Genomic DNA, 25,289 nt, shown 5'->3' with positions numbered 1-25,289 from the left:
TGTTCCTAAATATACCAAAGAGTGTTGTTACATAGTGTCAATTTATAACGAGTACCCCGTCAAACCCAACAAGCAGCAAAATCCCACCCTTACACTGTAAAGATCCCTAGACCATAAAGTCTTCTACTCAAATAGCTTCGTCCCTCAAATTGCTAGACTTTGGGATTCACTGTTGGGCCCCTGTATCCCTGGCCGTACTGACATGCAGAAGTTTAAGTGTAATGTAAACAGACATCTCACTGCCCAACTCCCTACATAGTATCTCTGTAAATCTGGTCCCAAATAGTGTTCCCTTACGACTTAGTGGCACAGTGCCTAGTTTGGGGTGAATAAATAGTAAAAAAAAAAAAAAAAACTTAAAAAAAAAAACTTAAAAAAAAAAACTAAAGAATTTTGTTTCCTCTTTTGCAGATTCCCCAAATGCCAGAATGCGATTTTGGCACCGAAATGTTTGGTTCTTTTGTGGCGTACTTTTCATGTTTCCGATTCAAACACGTAAGTTTGCCTTTCGTTTTTTTATTTATCGCTCCGTCCGTTATCATGCTGTGCATCCCTAAGAAAGGAAAGTGGAATACTCCAAAAAGTGGAATATTTCAAATAAACCTTGTCATATTTAAAATTTACAAAAAAAAAAAAAAAATTGGTGTCGCTGTTGAGGCAAAGCTAATAAAAATGATTTGTCTTTCTTGGCCTTTTGGCTAAGATCAAAGTGTAGTATCTATTCTTCAGGTGCTATATTTCAATTTCTTCTCTCTCAGTGGAAGAGAAATCCTTTACAACTAAGACAATTTTTTCTCCACGTTGAATAACGACCCTGGCGTCTAAATCTGTCCCGTGGGGAGGCATTGTGAATAGATAATATGTCTAATATAACAAAGTTTTAATATTAAAAAAGTAACTGGAAAAAGTTATTTCTGATTTAATTACAAAATGCCCTGGAAATGTCACTTCTGATTAATTATAAAATGCCCTGGAAAATGTCCGTTCTGATTATTTTTTTTTGTTTAATTACCTCCCCACAAGGGCGAAATTGGACATGAGGTCGGTTAAAAATTTAGGGGGAAACCAGCTCTCCAAAAGGGGCACTCTGGTCAATAACAAAAAAAAAGAATTGTATCAGTAATGAAGGATTTCTCCTCCATTAACCAAAACCAAAAAAGAGGGGATTTAAGTCACTGGAATGCTGAAACTGATACTACACTCAGAAATTCATGTTGAAGCAATGGTTGCCTAATCTCTAACTGTGTTAATATTTTTTATGTATTACTTTCAAAAAGCTGCTGAAACAGTTTATGATTTAAACATTACTTTATTTCAAGTATATTTTAAGCAGTGGGTTACGGGATATGAAGTCAGTCCCGGAAATTACTCAAACCGTTTACGATTTAAACATTACTTTACTTCATGTATATTTTTAACTGTGGGGTGGGGAATATTAAATCAGTCCTGAAAATGGGTGAAACCGTTTACGCATTACACATTACTTTATTTAATGTATATTTTTAGCATTGGGGTTGGAAATATGAAGTCGGTTCCGGAAATGGCTGCAACCATTTATGTTTTCGACATTACTTTATTTAATGTATATTTTTAACAGTAGGATGGGAGATTAGAAGTCGGTCCCGGAAATGGCTGAAAAAGTTTACGATTTATACATTACTTTATTTCATGTATATTTTAAACAGTGGGTTGGGGATTATAAGTCAGTTCTAAAAATGGCTGAAACAGTTTACTATTTAGACATTACATTATTTTATGTATATTTTTAGCAGTAGGTTTTGGATATAAATCGGTCCCGGAAATGGCTGAAACAGTTTACTATTTAGACATTACATTATTTCATGTATATTTTTAGCCAGAGGTTGGGGATTTAAAGTCAGTCCCGGAAATGGCTGAAACAGTTTACGATTAAAACATTACTTTATTTAATGTATATTTTCAACAGTGGGGTGGCGGATATGAAGTCAATCCCGGGATTGAATGAGATATGCAAATATACACTATCAGAAAGCGTCGCCCAGTATTGAATGAGATAGGTGGAAAGTATATAGTAGCAAAATACCCAGCATAGTCCGGGATCGAATGAGATAGGTGAACGATATATATTAGCAGAATATGCGGCGTCACCCGGGATTGAGAATATCCAGAATTAATTGATTTGTTTGTAATGAAATATATCAAAGTTATTATTTAAGTAAGGGGGAGCGACATAGTGGGTTAAAGTTATGAAAATTATTGTCGAAATTAATAACATATCCAAGAATTATGAAAAATGATGAAATGTGAGTTACTTGATTGGTGTGTTTGCAATGATATAATAAGCCCAGACAATATATCAAATATATTATATAAGTAGGAGGGACAAGCATAATGTGGTTTTTTAATTATAAAAATTATTGTCGAAATTAGTAACATATCCAAGAATTATGAAAAATGTAATATGTTATTTAATGCATTAGTGTGTTTGCAATGAAATACTCAGACCAGACAATATATCAAAGTTATTATTTTAGTAAGTGGGGCGATGATGTGGGTTAAAATGAGGAAAAATGATTGTCGACATTAGTAACATGTCCAAGAATTATGAAAAATGACAAATGTGAGTTAATTGATTGGTGTGTTTGAAATGAAAAAATCATCCCAGATAATATATCAAAGTTATTATTTTAGTAGTGGGGGGTTGATAATGTGGGTTAAAAATATTAAAAATAATTGTCGAAATGAGTAATATATCCAAGAATTAAGAAAAATGATGAAGTGTGAGTAAATTGATAGTTATGTTTTTTATGAAATAATCAGCCCAGAAAATATATCAAAGTAATTTTTAGTAAGAGAGGGCGACGAGGATGATTTAAATTATAAAAAATTATTGTCGAAATTAGTAACATATCCAAGAATTACGAAAAATGACGAAATGTGATTTAATTAATTGGTGTGTTTGTAAGGAAATAATCAGCCTAGACAATATATCAAAGTTATTATTTAGTACGAAGGGAAGGGCGAGAATGTGGGTTAAAATGATGAAAAATGATTGTCGGAATAAGTAACATATCCAAGAATTATGAAAAATGATTAAATGTGATTTCATGCATTAGTGTGTTTGTAATAAAATAATAAGCCAATACAATATTTCAAAGTTATTATTTTATTTAGGAGGGGGCGATAATATGGGTATAAATTATGAAAAATGATTGTCGAAATTAGTAACATACCCAAGAATTATGAAAAATGATGAAATGGAGGTAAATTGATTAGTATATTTGTAATGAAATAATCAGCCCAGTAAATGTATCAAAGTTATTATTTTAGTAAGGTTGGGCGACAACGTTGATTTAAGTTATAAAAAAATATTGTCGAAATTAGTAACATATCCAAGAATTACGAAATATGATGAAATGTGAGTTGATTGATGTGTGTGTTTGTAATGAAAGAATCAGCTTAGACAATATATCAAAGTTATTATTTTAGTAAGATGTGCGATATGGTGAGTTTAAATGATGAAAATTATTGTCAAAATTAGTACCATATCCAAGAATTATATATATATATATATATATATATATATATATATATATATATATATATATATATATATATATATCAAAAAGCAGTAGGCTCCTTCTGTCTTAGACAGACAATGGATACCCACAAATGGTTGCTTGCGCATGAAACTTTTGTGGCAGTAGGTGCGCAACGAGGGATCGGTTTTTGCATCAACATTTTCTCAAGTCATCGTCTCCATTGGATTGACTACGCCTCATTTCAATGTTTGCTACTTCTGCTTGCAACATGGAGGCATCGGTTAAGACATTACATTTTTTTTAACCTTCTTTTTCTCATTTGCGTTACGAGTTTGAGCCTGCCTGCCTACTACAACTGCCTAATGCTGTTTTGATTTTTCCCACCCAGCTACTACCACTTTTTATCCCCCCACGGGGTTCCCTACTACACCACCTACACACATCCGGGCAATGCTAGGTATCTCCACTAGTTATAATATAAATGTGGGACCATGTGTTTCCCTGCTTGACAACAACCACCGACCCCTGACGTTCTGTACCATGATTTTTTCTCTTTCATCTTCTCTTCTGACCGTGTCATCGTCTCTCACAGCCAAGAGAGTCAAGACAGCCAAGAGAGCGTGTACAGGTTCACAAAAAATGAAACAACTGAAAACACAAACTCAGAAGAAACAAAAGACTCCAACACATTATGTTGGGCTCTGGATTCGTGCATGACACCATCGCGGGAAACAGCCTTTTAAGTGTTAGTTTATATCTACGTCTTCTGTCAAGGCCATGTTCATCAGATGACAACCTGTGTTCAACTCCCTAAACTGCAAACTCCTCAACTGTTGCAAACCCAAGATTGTCCGTAAACTCTCCTTGACTCTCTTAAACTGTCTCCAAATTCACTAACACCGATAGTATCACATGAATAGTACCCAAAACACAACAAAAGATTTATTCCTCCAAATTTGAATGAAAAAATCAGAGTTATATGGATTCTATGAAATATTTCACATATGTCCAATATACGCAGTGCCTAAGACACAACCTCATTCAGACCCTTTTGCCATGAACAGACATCCTTCACCTTTGCAGAGCTTATATATTGTTCAAATCTGCACGCCCTCACAAAATGCATGCTTCGCAATCTTGTTTGACTATGTTCGAGCACACTCTAACACATAAAACTCTAACTCATAATGCGCACCACCCAAGGCTATAACAGTCAAAAGCATTTTGCAATTATGAGCGTGATCGTGATTCTTAACTTGGATAGCTGGAATATGAGTGACAGAAGATCCCGAGACAAAGCTGCTTGTTTGTTGGGATAACTTGTGGCCCTTAAGGCAGATATTTTTGCGATTCAAGAAACCCACTTTGGTTTGTATAACGATTGTCAAGTGCTGACTAATGACTTTGATGTCTTCACGCCATTTAGCGAAATGCAGTCATGATATCGTCTTGCTAGCCAGATGAATCCATGGGCATTGTTTATACGGACATGGAAGAACGGCTGGACGTAGTCGATGTTACTGTTTACAATAGTGAATTTCGGATGATTGCAGTTTGTGCACCCAATTCTGCTAGGGGAGAGGGTTTCCATTTTTTTCAGTGGTTAGAGGGGTTCTTCAGATTAAACATATAGTTTTAATGGGAGACTGGAATGCCATCATTGATCCTAAGGGAGATAAGGTCTAACTTTAGGGTCAGATTTATCTCCCTTGGATATATATATATATATATATATATATATATATATATATATATATATATATATATATATATATATATATGTTGTTTTAACGTGATAGGATCGTTCGTACTAGTGCGAGAGTTTGTAAGTGCGTTCTACCCACACGGTAGAAAATGAAAAACGATATTTGCTCTTTTAGACTCGACTTCCAAAACGGTCCGTGTACAACTTACTTCTAGTCGTTTAGAAACTGAAAGAGCCGGCGAATATTTTTAAAAATCTCAATCAGCAGCTTTTTTTTTTTTCGGTTAATCAGAAACGACGGAATATTAATCTCCGTATTTTACAATTTCGGCCGTAGCATAAAAACTCAGACACACCAAGGTTATCTCTTTCCAGTTTTCTTTTAAAGCTAAAGCCGCGAGCACATCCCTATATCCAGCCTCAGCCTTTGAATCGAAGGCAAGCAGAGCAGCACAAACAACCAGAAACTGTTGAAATGGAACCTCGTTCACTCGTCCCAATGCACTGAGTAACTGTCTGTCTTGTAACGTCACCGGTTCATCGTCTCTCTACCAAAAAAAATCCCCACTCCTCCAAGCGACCTGCTTTATATTACATTCACCCTTGTGAATCTCACGAGATCACATGAGATCGTTACTGTTAAATATCGCAGACACCATCTTGGTTTCTCTTTTTCCTGTCCAGCGCGCATGGCAGGCAGACACGTGGGTGCTTCACAGATAGGCCGTTTGTATGTCTGTTTCTATTTTTCTAATTACTAAACACGCAGCAACTGCTGATTGCATACATTTGTTTGTTGAGAATGAGATATTATTTAGTAGAATGTAATAATATTTATTTTATACGAGTGTTTACATGATTCATTAATTTTAACAAAGGTCGTCGATTTTATTGAATACTGTCATGTCGATTGCATATTTGGAGGCCTGGTCTTGACGCTCGATTAAACGTAGCCTCCTCATTGAATTCCTGGCTAAAGAATAGTGGTGACAATGTAGGAAAAATAAATTCTGGCGCAAAAAAAAAAAGGTCGCTTGTTTTAATGGCACCACTCTCGTCTTTGTCGCTCTTCGGTGTTTTTAATTAAAAAAATAGAACGACCCTCGGAGAAATGAGTTTTTTCTCCCCATAATCGGATGGTGTTAATGTCATGCAATATTCGTTGGAGTAGGCAATATAAAAATAAAGAGTGACAAAGTTTATGCATACAAAATAATTTAGTTTTTAGGAAGTTTATATGTGTCACAGGAAAACAGGGCATAATGCAGAAGTGACCATTTGCCCCCTCTCTTTTTAAATTTTATTTTGAATATCTATCGGCCAGACACCCCACCCCATTGCGATCGAGACATTCAGCAAAGAAATACCTATGCATTAACCATAGAAGAAAACGAGTTAGATACCCCACCCCTATCTTCTCACCAAGTCATTCGTCAAAAACACATGCCGAGGTCATGACAAGAAATCATCCAGAAACCCCACCTCCACCCCAAACGAAGCAGCGTGCGAAAAAAAAAGGAGGAAGAAAACCCTTTTTTGGCGGGAGTGGCGTGCGAGGAAGAAGAAGCAGAGTGGCAGTTTAAAGAAAAATGGAGCTGATCACATCGTCGAACGAATGTCGATAATAAAAATGCGACAGATACCAGCCAATATGATTCGCTTCATAAATTGGAAGTGCACTCGACTTAATCCTCATTCCTGGAGTTGAAAAGGAAACACAGAAAAACTATGAAAACACTTTGGCTTAGAGATATCGGAATGGGACACATCCCCGAGTGGAGAGGGCGCGATGAACAGCAGCAACGCGATTTATGCCGTGAAATGGCGACTCTCTCAACTGAATCTTATTCCTGGAGTCAAAAAGGGAACTCATCAAAATTACGAAATTACCTTGGCTTGATATATGGGAACGAGATATCCGAACGTCGGTGGTTAAGAAAACAAGCAAGAAAGATAAACGAGGGAAGACAAGTGGACAAGCGAACTGTACGAGCCTTTTTCAAGTCTCACACAAAACACACATTCATATTTCAAGCTATCATATACATACGCGCACACAAACATACGCGCCCACGTCCACACATGTACACTTATTAACGTTCGCGTACATACACTCACATTCACGTATATATACACACACGCTTACGTATACACATGTACTCACACACGCGAATACGAACACACACATGGACGACGTCACTTCCGCTTTCTAAGGAAATACACATGCGCAAAATACACTCTGGAAACGAGTATAAAACAAGGCGATAAGCTGTTTCTAACTCTCTTTGGAACCAACTCTCAACTAGAGAGGTTGGGCGAACAAGCCGCGCGCCGTTTCGGCGCGCGCACGCGCACCTCACGCACACTTCCTACTATGTATGGGGCACGAGCTAAAGGCTGTATGTATACATTCTCACCCTTTCTCTTTCCACCTACTACTGGCCACTAAGAACACCTTCGCGTCGCTGACTACTAACTGATGACAACTCTGATATCCTCTCCTTTGTCTACACGCTAGACTACCATTCTCAATTTTCCTACAACATTTATTTCTCTTCCCACGCGCGGACATGTTATAACTAAAATGTTCATTTCTTTCAACAGCAAATAAACGACATTTATCTTATCCATTAATTGTGTCTTTGTTTCCTTCAATTCCCATTCGTTTCATTATTATTTTGTAACGGGATTGGGGTATTTATATATCCTAGTCCCCTACAGAACCTCGAAGGATATCGACTTGCGCGTCGGCAAAATGGGACTGCCTCACATTATAACATCGGAACATTGGATTTTATCGGATACCTAACCATCGGTTGAATGCACATCCTCACAGCTAAGTACTGTTCAATACCCCCCACCTATCTCACAAATGTTGGCTTGCTGGACTGAACTGTTTTTTTTATTATTTTGAATAATTTCTACTGTCTTATATGACTCCACCATTTTCCACGTGAAAAAAAAAGAAAAGATAAAAAGAAAAGGGAAGGAAAGAAAAGAGGCTATATTTATTGGAACAGTTTTCTTTATTGTTGCCCCCTCCACTCCTTTTGACCCGTTGGACACTGTCTGCGTGTTTTCTTCTTCTTCTTCTTCTTCTTCTTCTTCTTCTTCTTCTTCTTCTTCTTCTTATCTTATTATTATTATTATTATTATTATTATTATTATTATTATTATTATTTCCTTTTAACATTTTGTCTTGATTATTGAATTTTTAACGCACAATAAATGACATGCGTATAATATATATACAACCGTGTCGTTCCATTATTTATTGCCTGGTATTTCGTCAACCGTGAATCTCATAAGAAAATTCCACAACGAAATTACTGAACCTGGGTAAGTGCTACTTGGTTGTGATAATTTTATGGCCGGCACGTACATCCTTTTTTTTTTATTATTCTACGATACGTTTCGGGGATAAATTCCCTTTTGGGATTTTTCAACAAGGACATGTCACAACTATAATGAAGTCCAGTTACCATGCTGAATTATTTGTATTTCATCTTAGTCGAACCCCAAGCCCAGAGGCCAGGCGAGTTATGTTAAATCCCAAGAGAGAAGTTGGGGGCAGATCCAAGATCCAGGAAATGAGAGAAAGAGTTTTGCCGTTATTTTACATTTTATAAAGTCGATCACGTGACTGAGAGCTGGCTTCTGATTGGACAAGCCATAAAGGAAGTATATCAAAAATCTTAAGAATTCACTCCTTCAATCATGTCTGCTGCAATTTTTATTAGCAACTGGTTAGGACAACAAAAGATAAAGAGTTCATAGAATACGAAAGTTCAGAGTCTTAAGACTGTAGATTATAAACATTTTATCAAAAGGTAAATTAATGATGAAGTTTGATTTTAACATTTTATCAACTTTATTTGTGACGTGGTCGCTAGCTTTGGTAGAGGCCATCTTGGAGCGTCTTTATGTATTGCCAAGAACCATGCTGATATTTAATATGAATTTGGATATAAAAGTTATCTATTAGCAAAGGAATAAAATGCAAACATTTTATCAAAGCCGAATTGATGAAAAAGTCAGATTCTAACGTTTTATCAGCTTTATTTCTCATCTTTACTTAACCAACAAAAGAAAAAGTTACGAAAAACATTAGACGGTCAAACCCAATACAAAAGTTATCACTTTTAATGAGATATAAAAGTGGTCGAGATTATTTTTGGATATAATGTGTACAAAATCATAAGAATCATTGGAAACTTTTTCACATTCAAGATTAATTAATAGTTTGAATTTTAATCTTCAAATTAACTTGTGTATGCACAAAAAGTAGCCAATCAGAATACATTTTTCATTTATTTGCTTATAATGAACCAATCACAATCATTAATGTATGTGTTAAAATCAAGATGGTGGCTTTCAGCAAAAATAAAATATGTAAATAAAGATAAAACTACTTTTGATTTCATATTGGCAACAGAGATGCTTTTCACTCCCAATATATGTTAAATCTTGTGAGGTACTACACCCGGTGTGTACTTATTTCGATTGGACTGTCATTTTTCAACGACAGACAAGATGACTACAGAGTGTGAAAGCAGTCTTTCCAGAGTATCATCAGCTATATTGGTTCCACATACAGTGAAAAGATGGAACTCCTTGTAAAATGGCTTCTTCTTTTTTTTTAAACTCATTTACACCTCAAACAAGTCATATTGCCACTTGAACATAAGGGGCCACTATGTGGGATTATGTTTAAGGGGAACCATGCAAGGATATGAACGAGGTGTTAGTTGACATTACATTTAAACTTTTGCATGCCAGTACAGTCAGTGAAGTGGGTAACAGGGAGTGAATTCCAAAGTTTAGCAGTCCAAGGGAAGAAGTTATTAGAATAGAAGGATTTCTAGTATCTCGAGACCTCGACAGTGAAAAGGTAGGATTTTGTTGCTAAACCAGTTTGTCGGGTTATGTACGTCGAGAGGGTACAAGTGCGATCAGTTCATCAAAGCACATTCCATTAAAATACTTGTAAAACAGGCATCAGCTTGGTAAAGAATTTAGAGAATGGGTTAAAAGACTAAGGTCAGTTCACCTAAATCATCCAAAGGAAGGTCTTCCGAAAATATAGGATAGACTCGAGGAGTATTATGCTGCCTCCAGAATAGAGGATACATGCTTTAAACGAGACGACAACTGCCTCCACACTATCAAACGATTTCCCAAAGCTAAGGAAATTTGGTGACTTAGTTACAGAACTCCTGTCGGCTAAGGAAAATGGAGGCTTTTCCCGACCTTGCTTTCCTGGACACTGGGAGAGGACTTCACTCTTTAATAGCCAAGTTACAATCTTCATCCCCCATTTCGAGATAGATGGCTGTTTTTCTGTTCGGAATATAAAGAGCAACATCTCGTTATGTTCTTTCCCTTTAAAATATTTATGAACTTATGTCTTACAGAAAACTAAGCTAAAAATAATAACGGACGCTTTGACCCTCCCCCTCCCCCTCCACCGTCTAGTGAGCAGGTTCCCCTCACAAAACGACAAGAAAAGTGTAATGTCGGTGAATAATACTGAAGTGTCTCCCACGGTCTCCAACTTTATGTGTCGGTAAAACAAGGATGACACTAACTCTACACAAAATTGTCCCTTCGCTGCTCAAATGTTGTGTCTTTTGAGAGAACCTCTTGAAAAGGCACGAGACATTTGTGAAATATAAATGACATCTCCTTAAAATCTACGACACACACGTCAAAATTATGCGGAGCAAATATCAAATGCGATGAGTACAATAGTAAAGAGCCCAACACTGCCGTCCATCCAGGGCAACTACTTCGTACCGTGGACGTAAGATCTACATTTATTTTATGAAAATTGCTCCATACAAATCATGAAGCCACTTGATGTAAGGAAAAAAAAATAGGACTTCAAGGTGAAAATGTTATCGTCAATATGCTGATGACCATATATGTCATCTTTTATCGGGAATGGCAATTCAGCACAACTTTGTGCATTGTACTAGTTTATATCAACATGGTCAGTTTTGTTGCCAGCATCATATCTTTGATGGCAATCAGTATTAACAGGTATTTCCGAATATGCCGGTCGTTGCAGTTCAAGTCTATGTTCACTTTTTGGAAGATTATTCTCATGATGTTTAGTAAGTATTTTTTTTTTTTAAACAAATCTACGTTTGTTGTGGAAATTGCTCCAGACAAGGCATGAAGTCAGCAGATGTAAGAAGCTAAAAATAAAATAAACCACTATTTTAAAGTCAAAAACTTGCCAATGATAAGCGTTAGTTAGAATACATTCTGGTCCAGAAAGCAGCAATTCTTCTCCCTTTGTCAGAAACATCACTCATGGAATATGAGAACGAAAAAGTAGGAAAGATAACTTCCCATTAGCAACTGAAGTGGTTTCACGGATGCATACAGATTGGCAGTGGCATATTCCAAAATATGCCTTGTTAATTTTTATCTTATTGACCAATAGAACAAGGCAGTGCGGACATAGATATTCTATGGAGGATGCTCTACTCATTTTGGACCATGCCCGAACAACTTCTCAGTTAAAGAGTGCGATGACATACTTTTACAGAATGAAAGATCAATCAGGTGGCTGTGTGTTCTAACAGACCAAAGATGACGAAAAGGCAACGTCTTTCATTGAGCATCATTGTCCTTTAATTCATGGCATTTAAATTTAAACAACCCTGACTTATCTGATCCCAGGAGTCATTTGACTCATCTCAACAAGTACACTATTTCAAATCTATGGATATAATACTTGAGAAACAATCTAAGAATGAGACATCAAGAAGTGTGGCGGGAATAAAACATCATTTTTACATGCAAGAATCTTGCAGTACAAAAAAAATGGTATTTGCTAGGTCAAAAATTGTGGGTGAGGCTTACTATCACCTTTTGTCCCCTCTGTTAAATCAAGTGTTTCAAAGATTATATCTGATATATCTTCAGTCCATGAAATATCTTTTGTTAGATCTAAAAAAATACCATTTAAAAAAATAATGCCCTAATAGTCAGGTCAAAAACAAACACAGTGAATGATCACTTTACTATGAGGTAAAAATACCAGGTTGGGAAACTGGCACAGTCTATCTTTCTCTCGAGGGTAGATGGGTCTCTCTTAAGCCGCGTTAGGCAACCCATCTAGTGATGGTGTCACGATAAAAAATATCCTTAATAGCCCTGGTGAAGCATCAAGTATTCAGCTATGGACAAGACTTGAATTACATTACAAACTCGTGTAGTGAGTTCAATCTCAGCTGCGGCCACATGTTACGTTTTAAAAATGACAGAGCCTAGAATATTCTAGAACGTTGCCACTGATGTAGCCATCGTCCAAACTTAAAATTAATCCTGACAATAATCATCAGACAATCACTTCTAAAAAAGAATTTATTTGAAACTTCATTGGTCACCATGACTATAGCTGGCAAGAAACCGTTTCTGAATCCATTAAAGAATATAATGCGGTCGGCCGTCATATTGTATCTTCAGCAGCACGAAATTAAAAAAGGATAATCAACTAGATAGTGTGCGCATAATCCCACTAACTGTAGAAAAAACTTATCCTCATTTAATTTACGTGTAAATCAGATGATTATTGTTGTTCCCTAAAATATCTTGAAATTTTAAGCATCAGCGCTTTAGTGTACTGTCCCCCCTCCCCGTATAATTATATGTTTTGTAGAAACGTGTGCAAAACCTCAAACAATCAACTAAGCTCCTTTAAACATTCCTGTCAAACCCCAGACTCTTTAAGGTAAGCCTTTTTAGTTTCTTAGCTAGGCGAGTGAATGTCCCCCACCCCAACCGACAGAAAACCTCCAAAACGCCTGCTCCCCATTTTTTCTTTTCGCCCCTGACCTACGCCACATTCATCTTGGAAGAACATCACATACTCCCCAACTCCTTTTATTCTTTTCCCATCTAGATTTCAGGACTTAGAAATCGACCTTCTTGTTTTTGGATCCCATCAAGCCGGAAAACAGTGAGTGGTCTACCATTTAGAAAGGGTTGGAGGGATCTTACTAACATCCATTTGTATTTTTTGTTTTTCCCCACCCCACCCTAATGAAATTATTTTAATTAAAATGATTTATTTATTTATGTTTATATTTATTTTTTTTTTAAATCGATTTATGAATCTTAAGTAGGACAACCCCTAGAGTGAATGTAGTATTATGTATGGCCATTGAAGATTCTAGTTAGGAAAGTGATATGCATATGTAAGACACAGTGACAAGGATGAAGGCTCACACATGGAGAAAAGGCAAACAAAAATCTGCGAAATATAAAAATGATTGTAAAAATAATACAAGTATTGATTAATTTTATTCTCAGCGAGGTGAAGTGAGTAGAGAAAAAGACAGAAATAACCTTAAAAACGGAAGGCTTTAATACACGATAAAATATATACAGGACTGTTTTCTTTAGAATATAGTTCTCTACTGAAGAGCGTATAGACAAGGGGGAGATAATACACGCTAAGTCAACACGATTAAAGTTATTGGTGAAGGGGGAATAACTCCGTATCGCCATTACATTCTCCCATCCTTAAAAGATTTAGATTTCATCATATCGTACTGGTTTGCGACGCTCTCGTGTAGACCGTCTCAACTATTCAGGTTCCTGGGTTAATGCAGGATCCTCATCCTCTGCTGACGGGCGGATGCTCTCACCATTCGTCATGCTCGTCTCTGCAAAGGCGAATGGGAAGCGCGAATATTCGTCAATCACTACCAACATATATCGATTGTTGGAAGGTAAGGGTCCTTTGAAGTCCATGCTGAGTCGTTCCATTGGTTGTGTGGCCTTAATTAGTTTTGCTGCGTCTGGTGTGTGGAAACGAGGTTTCCAACGGGCACATACAGGACACTCAGCACATACCTTTTTAACCTCTTCTATCGAGTATGGCAGGTTTCTAATTTTTATGAAGTGAGTTAGTCTGGTGATGCCTGGATGACAGAGTCGAGTATGGAGGTCGAATAGTTTTTCTCTGCTAACGACAACTCCACAATGTGCTCTTGATAGTCTGTCAGCAGGGATGTTATTCTTGCCTGGGCGGTACATTATGTCGTAGTCATAACACCCCAGCTCCATCCTCCATCTTTGGATCTTATTGTTTTTAATTTTACCTAGTCTCTCTGAGTGGAACATGTAATGCACTGCTTGTTGATCGGTGACAATTGTAAAATGTCGAGTAGATAAATAGTGGGACCATTTTTTGACAGCTTCGACTATGGCGCAAGCCTCTTTCTCGACTGAGGCATGTTTACGCTCAGTGGGTGTTAGTGTACGTGAGAAGAAAGCCATAGGACGACCGGCTTGGTTCAATGTAGCCGCAACGGCTGTATCAGAGGCGTCTGTTTCCACTACCAGTGGGATATTCTCATCGATGAAGTGTAGTAAGGCACCCTTGATCTCTTCTTTGAGGTCCTTGAATGCCTTCACAACATTTTGCTTCAAGGGGAAGGAGTCAGCTATAATCAAGGGTCTGATCTTGTCTGAAAATTTGGGAATCCACTGAGAGTAGTATGAAAACAACCCGACAACTCGCCGTAGTGCCGCTTTATCTCTTGGCGTTGGCAGTTCCTTCAGTGGCTGTAGTCTTTCTGCGTCAGGTTTTATTTTACCCTGAGATATTGTGTAGCCCAGAAAATCAATAGATTCTGTTGATATAACAGATTTATTTTCATTGAAGGTCAGGTTGTGTAGCCGAGCTACCTCCCTGAATTTCGTGAGGTTCTTATCATGTTCCTGCTGGGTCATTCCTACCACTACTATGTTGTCTACATACACATAGGTACCAAGGAGGCCGTTTTGTTTTACTAGATTATCTATGGTTCTTTGGAAGCAGGCCACTCCATTCGTGACTCCAAATGGTACTCTACAAAATTGGTATAATTTCCCGTTAGCTTCAAAAGCCGTATACGGTTTTTCTTCCTCCTGAATAGGTATCTGATGATAGGCGCTTTTTAAGTCTAGTGATGTGTATAGTTTATATCGGGAGATTTCCCACGCCAAGTCATCCATTCTAGGTAAGGGGTAAGCATCTAGTTTTGTAAATCTATTGATTGTTTGGCTGTAATCAACCACCAGTCTTTTTCTTTGTCGTTCATTTGAGACAATAAGAACTTGAGCTCTCCACAGAGATGTACTCTCTTCAATTACTCCCTCCTGAAGCATCGTATTTATTTCGGATTCGATAAAGTTTCTTTCATTGCCTCCGAATCTCCTAGATCTAGTAGCAATGGGTTTGCAGTTAGGTGCAAGGTTTGAAAGAAGTGGGGGACTGTCTACTTAAGCTGATAGTACGCTGCATGCAGTAGGGTTAGGCACGACAAGATCTTTCCTAGGACCACCGAAAGCGAACAAGACTCCAGAATGTTGTCTCATGAAATCCTGACCAAGAATGACATCACTGCAAAGATAGTAGTAAAGTAGTAAAGATTTGGTAGTTCAGTGGTGAAGAGGCCATGGAGACGGATCCTGAAGCGGGTTTTATTTTTAATTTATTTCTTTTCGCGTAGTTGAGCGAAATGAAAGATCCAGAGCTCCCGGTGTCCATTAATGCCGCAGCTTCATTTTTTCCAATCATTATGTATTATGCTTGCCTTAGTATCGATGAAGAGGAACAAAGAGAAAAAGCTGCCGTTGAATCTGAAGCTACTGTTACGGGTGCAGACTTATTGTTGTTTGTAATAGTAGCAAGTCTGTGTGTTTCAGTTGACGAATGTATTGAAGCCTGGACCAACAGACTTTCGCGTAATGGCCGATTTTGTTACATCGGCGACACATGCTTTCCTTAGCTGGGCAGAATTGGCGATCGTGATGTGGTCCGTTGCAGAAATAACACCGTGATTTTGTGTTGGGGAGCGCGGCACAATTTTCCATCGTTGAAATGTTCCCATTCTCGGTTGTAGAAGCACTGACTGGTGGAAAATAGCGCGAATAAGATTCACAGTTTTTCTGAGCTGTGTCGAGTGCCCTAGCTTGGTCAATGGCAGTATCTAGGTCAAGAGTCCTGTTTTTCAATAACCGTTGTCTGATGGTGTTCGATCGTAGACCGGTAATAAAAGTGTCTCTTACACTATCATCCCGGTTTTGTGTCGCATCAACTGCTTTAAAATTATATTCTTTTGACAGAAGTCGTAATTCTTGTACGTACTCGTCAATGGTTTCTCCCTCTTTTTGTGTGCGAGTTGACAGCATGTGTCTGGCGAAAATTTCGTTGATGGGTTTAACGTATAATTCCCTGAGTTGATTTATTGCTGCCTCGTAGGTTTGTTGCTCCGCTACATATTCATAGACATCCGAGGAAATGTACGTAACCAGCAGGTCTAGTTTATCGATATCATCCCGTATTTCAGTTCTCCTCATCAAAGCCGAAAAAGTCTGATACCAGTGGTTGAATATTTTCGTAGAGGAAGCGCTGTTAGGAAGTGTATCCAGTTTGTCAGGTTTTAAGAATTTGTCCATCTTCATGCTTTCGTAGTTATATATATTTAATATTTTATCATGTATTAAATTGAAGTGAGTAGAGAAAAAGACAAAAATAACCTTAAAAACGGAAGGCTTTAATACACGATAAAATATATACAGGACTGTTTTCTTTAGAATATAGTTCTCTACTGAAGAGCGTATAGACAAGGGGAAGATAATACACGCTAAGTCAACACGATTAAAGTTATTGGTGAAGGGGAATAACTCCGTATCACCATATATTACACAAGAAAAAAGACATTATTTCTTACTAGCAATGCCCAAAAGTTAGAATATTTACAGACAGAAAACGATGGAATATTAACCTCACATGTTACGATTTCGCACATAATATAAAACCCCAAACATACCAAGGTTATCTCTTTCCAGTTTTCTTTTAAAGCTAAAGCTGCAAGCAAGGGTGCTGGAGGCAAACGTTTTATCTGGCTTACGTTGTCCGCCTGATAGTCAGGGACCCGAACCTTGGATTAATCACTAAAGAGGCTGTCCTATAAGCAGGTGCAAAGTACTGTGGTTGCTATATTGCCATTTAGTGAATGGATTCTGGACCATGTAGTAGCTTCTGGTGGGGCCTCACAAGATCTCTAGCTATGGTAAAGCTGGAAATATCTTAATTATTAAATCATTTCTCTCTGATAGGTTCATAAGAGTAGTAGTTGAGGGGCAAAATCAGAAGCTCACAGTATTAATGCTGGAGTCCCTCAGGGGTTCATCCTGGGCCCAATTTTTTTCCTGATCTGCATTAATGATCTTCCAAATCACATCCTTACATTATTTGTAGGCATTTATGCTGATGACTACCATTTATGGTAGCACATCTAAGACCGTAAATGACCAAGTTCTCTCCAATTTTCTCTCCTCTGATCTTGAGCACGTGGTACAATGGAGAAAGGAGTGGTTGGTTACTTTTAATGCATTTAAAACCAATCTTCTCTCTTTACATCATCAACACTGATCCCCATCTGGCATCAATTGAAATGAATGGCTCTCGTCTTCAGGAGGCCTCAAGTTTTGTAAGCTTCTGGGCTTAATCGTTACTCCTGACCTTAAGTGGAACACGTACATCAAATCTGTTGCCAAGGCCGCTGGAAAAAAGGTGGGATCTTTCTATCGATCCAGTAGATATCTCACTGCTGATGCATTTCTCTATCTATATAAGAGCCAGGTACGTCCAAGGATGGAATACTGTTGCCACATCTGGGCAGGAGCTGCTAGAAAGGACTTATCTTGCCTTGATAGAGTTCAAAATAGACTTTGTAGCCTTGTAGGAGATGTCCTTTTCTCTTCCCTGCAAGCTCTATCTCACAGAAGCGATGTTGCGAGTTTATCTCTGCTTTATCGTTATTTTCATCCAAAGTGTTCAACTGAGCTTTAGTCTATGGTCCCCCCTCGCCAAACTTTCAATAGAAACACTCATTTAGCTGAAAACAATATCAATAATTTCCCCCCACTCTTTATCTGTGCTTAAACCTAAACGTAGATTCCATGAACAAAGCTTCTTTCCTAGAACTGCACGCCTGTGGAATTGTCTTCCGTTTTCCTGCTTTCCGGCTGACTACAATATGGTTGTCTTCAAGTCTAACGTAAACAAGTTCTTGATGAGCCGTTTCATATAAGTTAAAAAATTTACCGAATTGGTTACTATATTGTCCAATTTCTACTGTACACTCTTTTACCCTTATCCTCGAGTGGCGTCTTGGCCTTGATAATGTGGTGATGCCGGTGTAAAAAAAAAAAGAAGAAGAAAAACATCCCTATAGCCAGACTCAGTTTCTGAATGCAAGACAAACAGCACAAACAACCAGAAATATTAGATTAGTACTGGAAAAGTTAGAAGCAACATTTTTTTAATACATTTATTTACCCCAAACAAAACACATGGCCAGAGAGGTATAAGAGACTTTAAATTTCGGTAGTTCTGGTATTTTTCTAATTCTTTTTTTTTTTCTAATCTTTTTTCAGATACTTCAGATACAATTTCCTGGAAAATAATTTGCGTGACGAGCCACGTGCGAATTGCTGAGTCCATCGCCGACCAACGAATGATACTTAATGGTGTGAAAGGAAACTCAAATACGATCAATCTTGACTGGACAAAGGGTCGCTTTAAGTTTAATGTCACCGACATTTTTTTTGCTTTAACTAAAGATGTTGGTCATCTGAAGAAAATAACCATGTGGAACAATGACAAAAGACCTGGACCAATATGGGTTGCGACTAACGTAAGCCACATTTCTTTAATCCGCGTATTTCGTCATCATTTTCTCCATTATGAAATGTGCATGTATATATATATATATATATATACACACGCACACACACAGAGGGTGACCAAAAAAACGGGCCCCGTGTACACTTTATGTGATATCTCCATTATTTATTCACTGATTGCCCTTATTTTACAGGACATGGTAGAATTAACAAGTGGGAACTGGGACAAAGAATACACTGTGTTAAAATTTACTACAAACAGGCTCATTTAAGAAAACCCAGGACAGTTTCATGCATCAGTTCGAATGTGAAAAGGCTCCATCCAAAAGCAGAATTCAGAACTGGGTGGACCACTTCGAGAAGTATGAGACCGTGGAGAACCTCAACGATGCCAGAGAGAACCATCCAAGCCACTCGGGACGTCCCAAGAAGCGAACAGCCGAGCTGGTCAAAAGAGTGAGAGAGTCTCTCCAGCACAGTCCAAAACGCTCTGTGCGTAAGCGAAGTCAGTCCCTCGGTATGTCCCGTGAGACTTGCAGGAGAGTGCTGGTGAACGGTATCAGGGCTTACCCATACAGAATACAGACGCTGCAGACTCTTACAGCCTCAGACAAGAAACAGAGGAGGGCTATGGCAGTCAAGATGCTCGAGAAGATCGAGGAGACACCAAGTTTCCTAACCTCTTTTGGACCTCAGATGAAGCCCACTTCCATCTCGATGGAAAGGCGAACTCCAAGACAAATGTCTTCTGGGGGTTCTCCAGACTACCAAGCACCTGCACTCTCCTAAGTGCATGGTGTGGGCTGCAATTTCGGCCAGAGGCATCATCGGACCAATCTTCATCGAAGAATCTGGCGCAGCAGTGACAGTCACCAAGGAGCGGGATGTGGAGGTCCTCAAAACCTTCAAGAGTGAGCTCCAGACCATCTACCCTTCACTCATGAGCAATTTCTGGTTCTAGCAGCAAGGAGCAAGTTCTCACACCTCAAATCTGTCTCGAGATTGGCTGAAAAAGAACTTCGGAGGCCGAGTGATCTGTCTCAAGACAAAATTTTAGGTGGGCACCCCCATAGCCCGGACCTAAGCTCCCCCACCACCCGATTTTTTTCTTTGGGGCTATCTTAAGGACAGAGTTTACGCAGGGAAACTCAGAACCATCATAGAACTAAAAGAAGCCATCAGGGAAGAAATGAGAGCCATTACCAATTCGGTCTGTAAGAACGTCATGGACAACTTCGTGCTGCGCCTCAAGAAATGCACAGAGCTAAATGGAGGCAATCTAGAACATATGCTGTGGAACGGAGAAAAAAAGGCCAAAGACCCTAGTATTTTGATGTGATGTTTTGAATATAATAAACTAGTTATGACCAAAGTTTCATTTCATTCGGACAAAACACTAAGAAACGGGGCCTGATTAGATTTGGGTGACCCCCAAAAAACGGGCCCCAACTCTAATTAGGTTTTTTGTGTTTTGTCCAAATGAAATGAAACTTTGGCCATAACTACTTTATTATATTCAAAACATCACATCAAAACACTATGGTCTTTGGCCTTTTTTTTTCTCCATTCTGCAGCATATGTTCTAGATGACCTCCATTTAGCTTTTGTTTTTTTTGAGTCACCTTATATATATATATATATATATATATATATATATATATATATACTAGCAGAAGTACTCGTCGTTGACTGGGTTCAAAAACAGCCTACAGAAAATGGACTCTGATTTATGAAAGTATGATAGGTAATGAAAAGGAAGGGTTGTAAAGAAATAGCTTTGAATTTGGGGGTATCAAAACCAAAGCAAAATATGATGAAAGTAAAAATAAAATAGATAAACCCCATAATTTATTATACCATACCTGCTCATACTGAAACACTTATCACAATATTCTGTGGATCTATATTAAAAAACCTTGTTAAATTTTATGACATATTTCCATTCTATGGAGGTCAGGCACGAACAAACACCCCATAATTTTATTATATCATATTTCTTCAAACTGAAACATAATTATCAAAGTATACTTATGCAGATAGATATGAAAAGTCTTTATTAAAGTTTGTGCCTATTTCCATTCTATGGATGCCAGGCACGAACGCAGACCCCACAATTTTATTATACCATCCCTATTTAAGTTAAAACATACTTATCAAAGTATTATTATGTACATCTATATCAAAAACACTTGTAAACGTTTTTTTTTAATTTTTACGCAGACCCCACAATTTTAATGAATAATTATGCCAGATCAAACATACCCATTCCTGTGTCTCGATATATCTTCTATCATTATATGTGAGCAGCTTTCTATAATAGTCAACCATATAGGAGCCTATTCGTGACCAGACACACACGTAGATGATCAGCTTTAAACAGAATGACCCAAAAAAACGGGCCCCAACTCTAATTAGGCCCCGTTTTTTAGTGTTTTGTCCAAATGAAATGAAACTTTGGTCATAACTAGTTTATTATATTCAAAACATCACATCAAAACACTAGGGTCTCAGAAAAACAATTGAATGTCCTGTTTTTTTTTTTTTGTCACAATTGGCCTTCGGGACAAGATCAAAGTGTAGTATCTGTTCTTCAGATGCTGCACTTCTATTTCTTGTTCTCTTTCGGTGGAGGAGAAATCCTTCACGACTGAGACAATTTTTATTTTTGTACCTTTTCTCCACGTTAAAAAACGACCCTGGTGTCTAATTCTGTCCCGTGGGGAGGCATAGTAAATAGGTATATATATGGGACGATTAATCGAAAATGGCATCGGGAATCAGAAAAATCAGAACTTTTAGTGGTATCAGAATTGGAAAAATGTGTACCAATTTTCCAATGCCAACAGCGATTCCTTTATTTATCGTTTATTTTATTTGATTTTGCTTGAAGCAAAATCTTTCACTGCTGGTAGTAATAATGAAATAATAAATATTTATTAATTTTAACCTACCAGTAAAGCTAAAAGCTATAAATCACCCCACAAGTGTGTTTTTTATATTTTGAGAAAATATATGCACATTTTACATGTGTTTTTACTGTAATCCTGACAAAATAACAACTTTATAGTTAAATATTTAGAGATTTATAAAGAATCGGAATTGGAATTGGAATTGATAATTGTATCGGAATCGGGAAATTTAGTACAGAATTGGTAATTGCATCGGAATTGGGAAAAATATTGGAATCGTCCCATCGCTCACATACATATATATATATATATATATATATATATATATATATATATATATATATACATGATATCTGTAAAGTTTTTTTACAATTAAAAAAGGTTTATTATTAATAAAATAGTTATATTGACTACTACATTTGTTTTGTTTCAATTAATGTTTAGCAATTTTTTAAAAAGCGTTTGAGAAAATATCTGAAATACAAAATTTTATCCTTAACCATATCGTCAATAAAAACTGATTAAAACAAAAGGAGACTTTATGGACACCCTGTAGTCAACCTCGTGTATTATATATAAAGTAAGTTTTGAAAATATATATGGCAATTAAGCTATACAGAATGTTCCGCATTTCATTCTTGTGAAGATTCGTCAGGCTATTGCATGGAATTTATGTCACCATATGCTTTTATGTATTCACGTGGTTCTGAGTTTGCTAGTTATCCAAGCAGATTCTTTGTTATTCATGCAGCCAATATTTGCACCTTTATCGGGCAAAGTTATACTCAACCTGTAATTCACCCCTTTCTCTGTTCGTTTTTTGGAAAGAATAGAGCTTTTCTTTGTGTGGGAAAGTGACCTAGTTTATATCTGGATGTCTTATATTTTTTTTTTTTTTTTTTTTACATGATAGTCACCTCTTATCAAGGCCTGAAAGCCACTCGGGGATAAGGGTTATTGTGTGTACAGTATACTTAAGGTTGCACATTATTGTTTTAAGAAGTGGGGGATCACTTTTCTATATTAATTTTATGTAAAATGAGTACCCACTTAATGGAAACTTTGGCTATAAAATCGGTGTTTATTTTACTTTAAATTAATATAGAAAAGTGATCCTCCACTTTTTAAAACTATAATTTAATCATATCATTGAAATTACTCGTTTCCTGGAATTTTAATTGTTGTTTTCGTTTTCAGCACCCTCAGAAAACTGTAATAGTGGTAATTTTAAAAGATTTTTTGTCGGTAGAAAGATACTGCACTGTTACCAATACTTCAGTCATAGTCATTTGTTTTCCTAGTTTTGCATATGAATTACAAAATATCTGATATTTCCCCAAAACCTCTGGCCTTGATGGAGGGGAGACTAAAACTTGCTACTATGGTTTCAAATGATCTGAAAAAATGGCAAGGCGAGACTTGATTCCAAATATTTCACATATGTTATATCTCCACTTTTTGATTTTCATACCTAAAGTAAATATCACAATGTATAAAGATTATTTGATACTGGAGATATTCATAATCGTACTCTATTTTCACAAGAAAGTAGATATAACATATCAGAAATATTTGGAATCAAGTCTCCCTTTGCTGTTATTTCAGATCATTTGAAATCATAGCAGCAAGTTTTAGTCTCCCCTCCATCAAGGCAAGAGATTTAGGGAAAATATATATATATATATATATATATATATATATATATATATATATATATATATATATATATATATAGGTATGAATTTGCTGATACTTGCATAAATTGAAACTGCATTATCTGAAAACTAGTCATAAATGCAAAAAAAGTTTTAATGCAAAGAGTTCATGAAATGGGCGAAAAGAAATAAAAAATAAAAAATGTGAATTAAAAATTAAAAATTAAAATTCCAAATGAAAGGACATGGAGTGGTTATGTATTTCCAAGACGAAATGATCATAAGAGTCAATGTTCTCATAAGAAGTCAGATTAATAATGTTGACAAACAGATCCAAATTAAAAATCCCAAATGTGTGCAATTCAAGTCTGTAGAAAGATCGTGTATGCAAGCAGTTGAGGAAAAAAGATTATTTCAAATCGTTAAAGTTTTATCACTTTGGGAAATTTTCATGATTCCATATGGTCTTTCTTTGTGTTTTACCTCTGTAGCAGTTTTTATATGCCTAGCTAATGCCTATGAATCATATGTATTAGTCTCCGCATTCAAGAGTTTTCCTTAATATTTCAGCCGTTTTCATTATTGTTATCCATTGTATCTTCTCAGTCAATTCTCTGATTCCAATCTCTCCCATTCTATTTTTTTTTAAAAGTTTTTTTGGTATTGCTCCTAGTACTCCTACTATTATTGGTGTTATGTTAACTTTCTTCATCTTCCATTTCTCTTTCAGCACTCTGGCCAGTTCCGTGTATTTGCTCTGCTTCTCTGTCTCTTTGATCTTCACTCTGCCGTCTGCAGGAATGGAAAATCAGGCAGAACTTTTCCTTCTTGTTAACTATTATGACATCCAGTCTTCTTGCTTGGATGGGCATATTCGTTTGTATATCTATGTCCTATAGGGTTTTGTGCCTTTTATTTTCAAGTACTGCTGCCTTTTAATAATGAGAGTGCCTATTTTTGGTTTATTAAATAGTAAAAAACAAAAGCAGGAGGAGTGATTTAAGCAACATGTCCTTCCAACAATCCTGTAAATTGTCTTGTGTGTCATTTACTTATTTTATGATTAGCAACTCAAATTCATGATTCCCTGTTTTGTGTTAACATAGATTACCATTGAGAACTTGGATGATGGATCTCTATATCAGACCACAGAGAAAAAAATTTATGTTGGAAGAAACAAAATTGACTATTTAGGTATGTATATAAAACTTTGAAATTCTTTCTGAAATCTTTCATTAACAAATCTAATTTGTAATATATATATAACAGCTGTCCTTTTTTTTTCTTTTTTTTTTACATAGGCATCACCACTTATCAAGGCCAAGCGGCCACTCAAGGATAAGGGTTAACGAGTGTACAGTAGACAATTGGACAATATAGTACTCGTTAGTAATGGAAATTTGGTAAATTTGTTAACTTATATGAAACGGCTCATCAAATATTATGTTAGACTTGAAGACAACCATATTGTAGTCAGCTGGAAAGCAGGAAAACGGAAGACAATTCCGTAGGTGTGCAGTTCTAAAAAAGAAGCTTTGTTCATGGAATCTACGTTTAGGTTTAGGTACAGATAAAGAGTGGGGGGGAATTATTGATAGTGTTTTCTGCTAGATGGGTGTTTTTTGTGAAAGTTTGGCGAGGGGGGACCATAGATTGGAGCTCAGTCGAGCACTTACCATGAAAATAACGATACATCAGAGACATGCAACATCTCTTCTGTAAGAAAGAGTTGCAGGGAAGAGAAAAGGACATCCCCTATGAGGCTATGAAGTCCATTTTGAACTCTATCAAGGCAGGATAA

At 36.9% G+C, this 25,289-nt stretch overlaps 1 protein-coding gene and 1 pseudogene across 1 annotated transcript in view; both read left to right on the top strand.

Moving 5' to 3' along the window:
• Positions 1–355: 355 nt before the first annotated feature.
• Positions 356–25,289, top strand: part of LOC145268274 (uncharacterized) — a 62,625-nt gene continuing 37,691 nt past the window's right edge. Inside the window, exons 1-3 of the mRNA XM_080123649.1 lie at positions 356–495; positions 18,676–18,935; positions 24,595–24,682. Of these exons, the coding sequence (XP_079979775.1) occupies positions 429–495; positions 18,676–18,935; positions 24,595–24,682 (415 nt within the window). The 5' untranslated portion in view covers positions 356–428. The remainder of the gene's footprint in view (positions 496–18,675; positions 18,936–24,594; positions 24,683–25,289) is intronic.
• Positions 678–793, top strand: LOC145274827 (U2 spliceosomal RNA; annotated as a pseudogene).

This window comes from Euprymna scolopes, chromosome 4 (genome assembly GCF_053919585.1).
Source record: "Euprymna scolopes isolate OS-2025 chromosome 4, ASM5391958v1, whole genome shotgun sequence".
Lineage (NCBI taxonomy): Eukaryota > Metazoa > Mollusca > Cephalopoda > Sepiida > Sepiolidae > Euprymna > Euprymna scolopes.
This window is presented reverse-complemented; position numbering and strand designations above follow the sequence as displayed.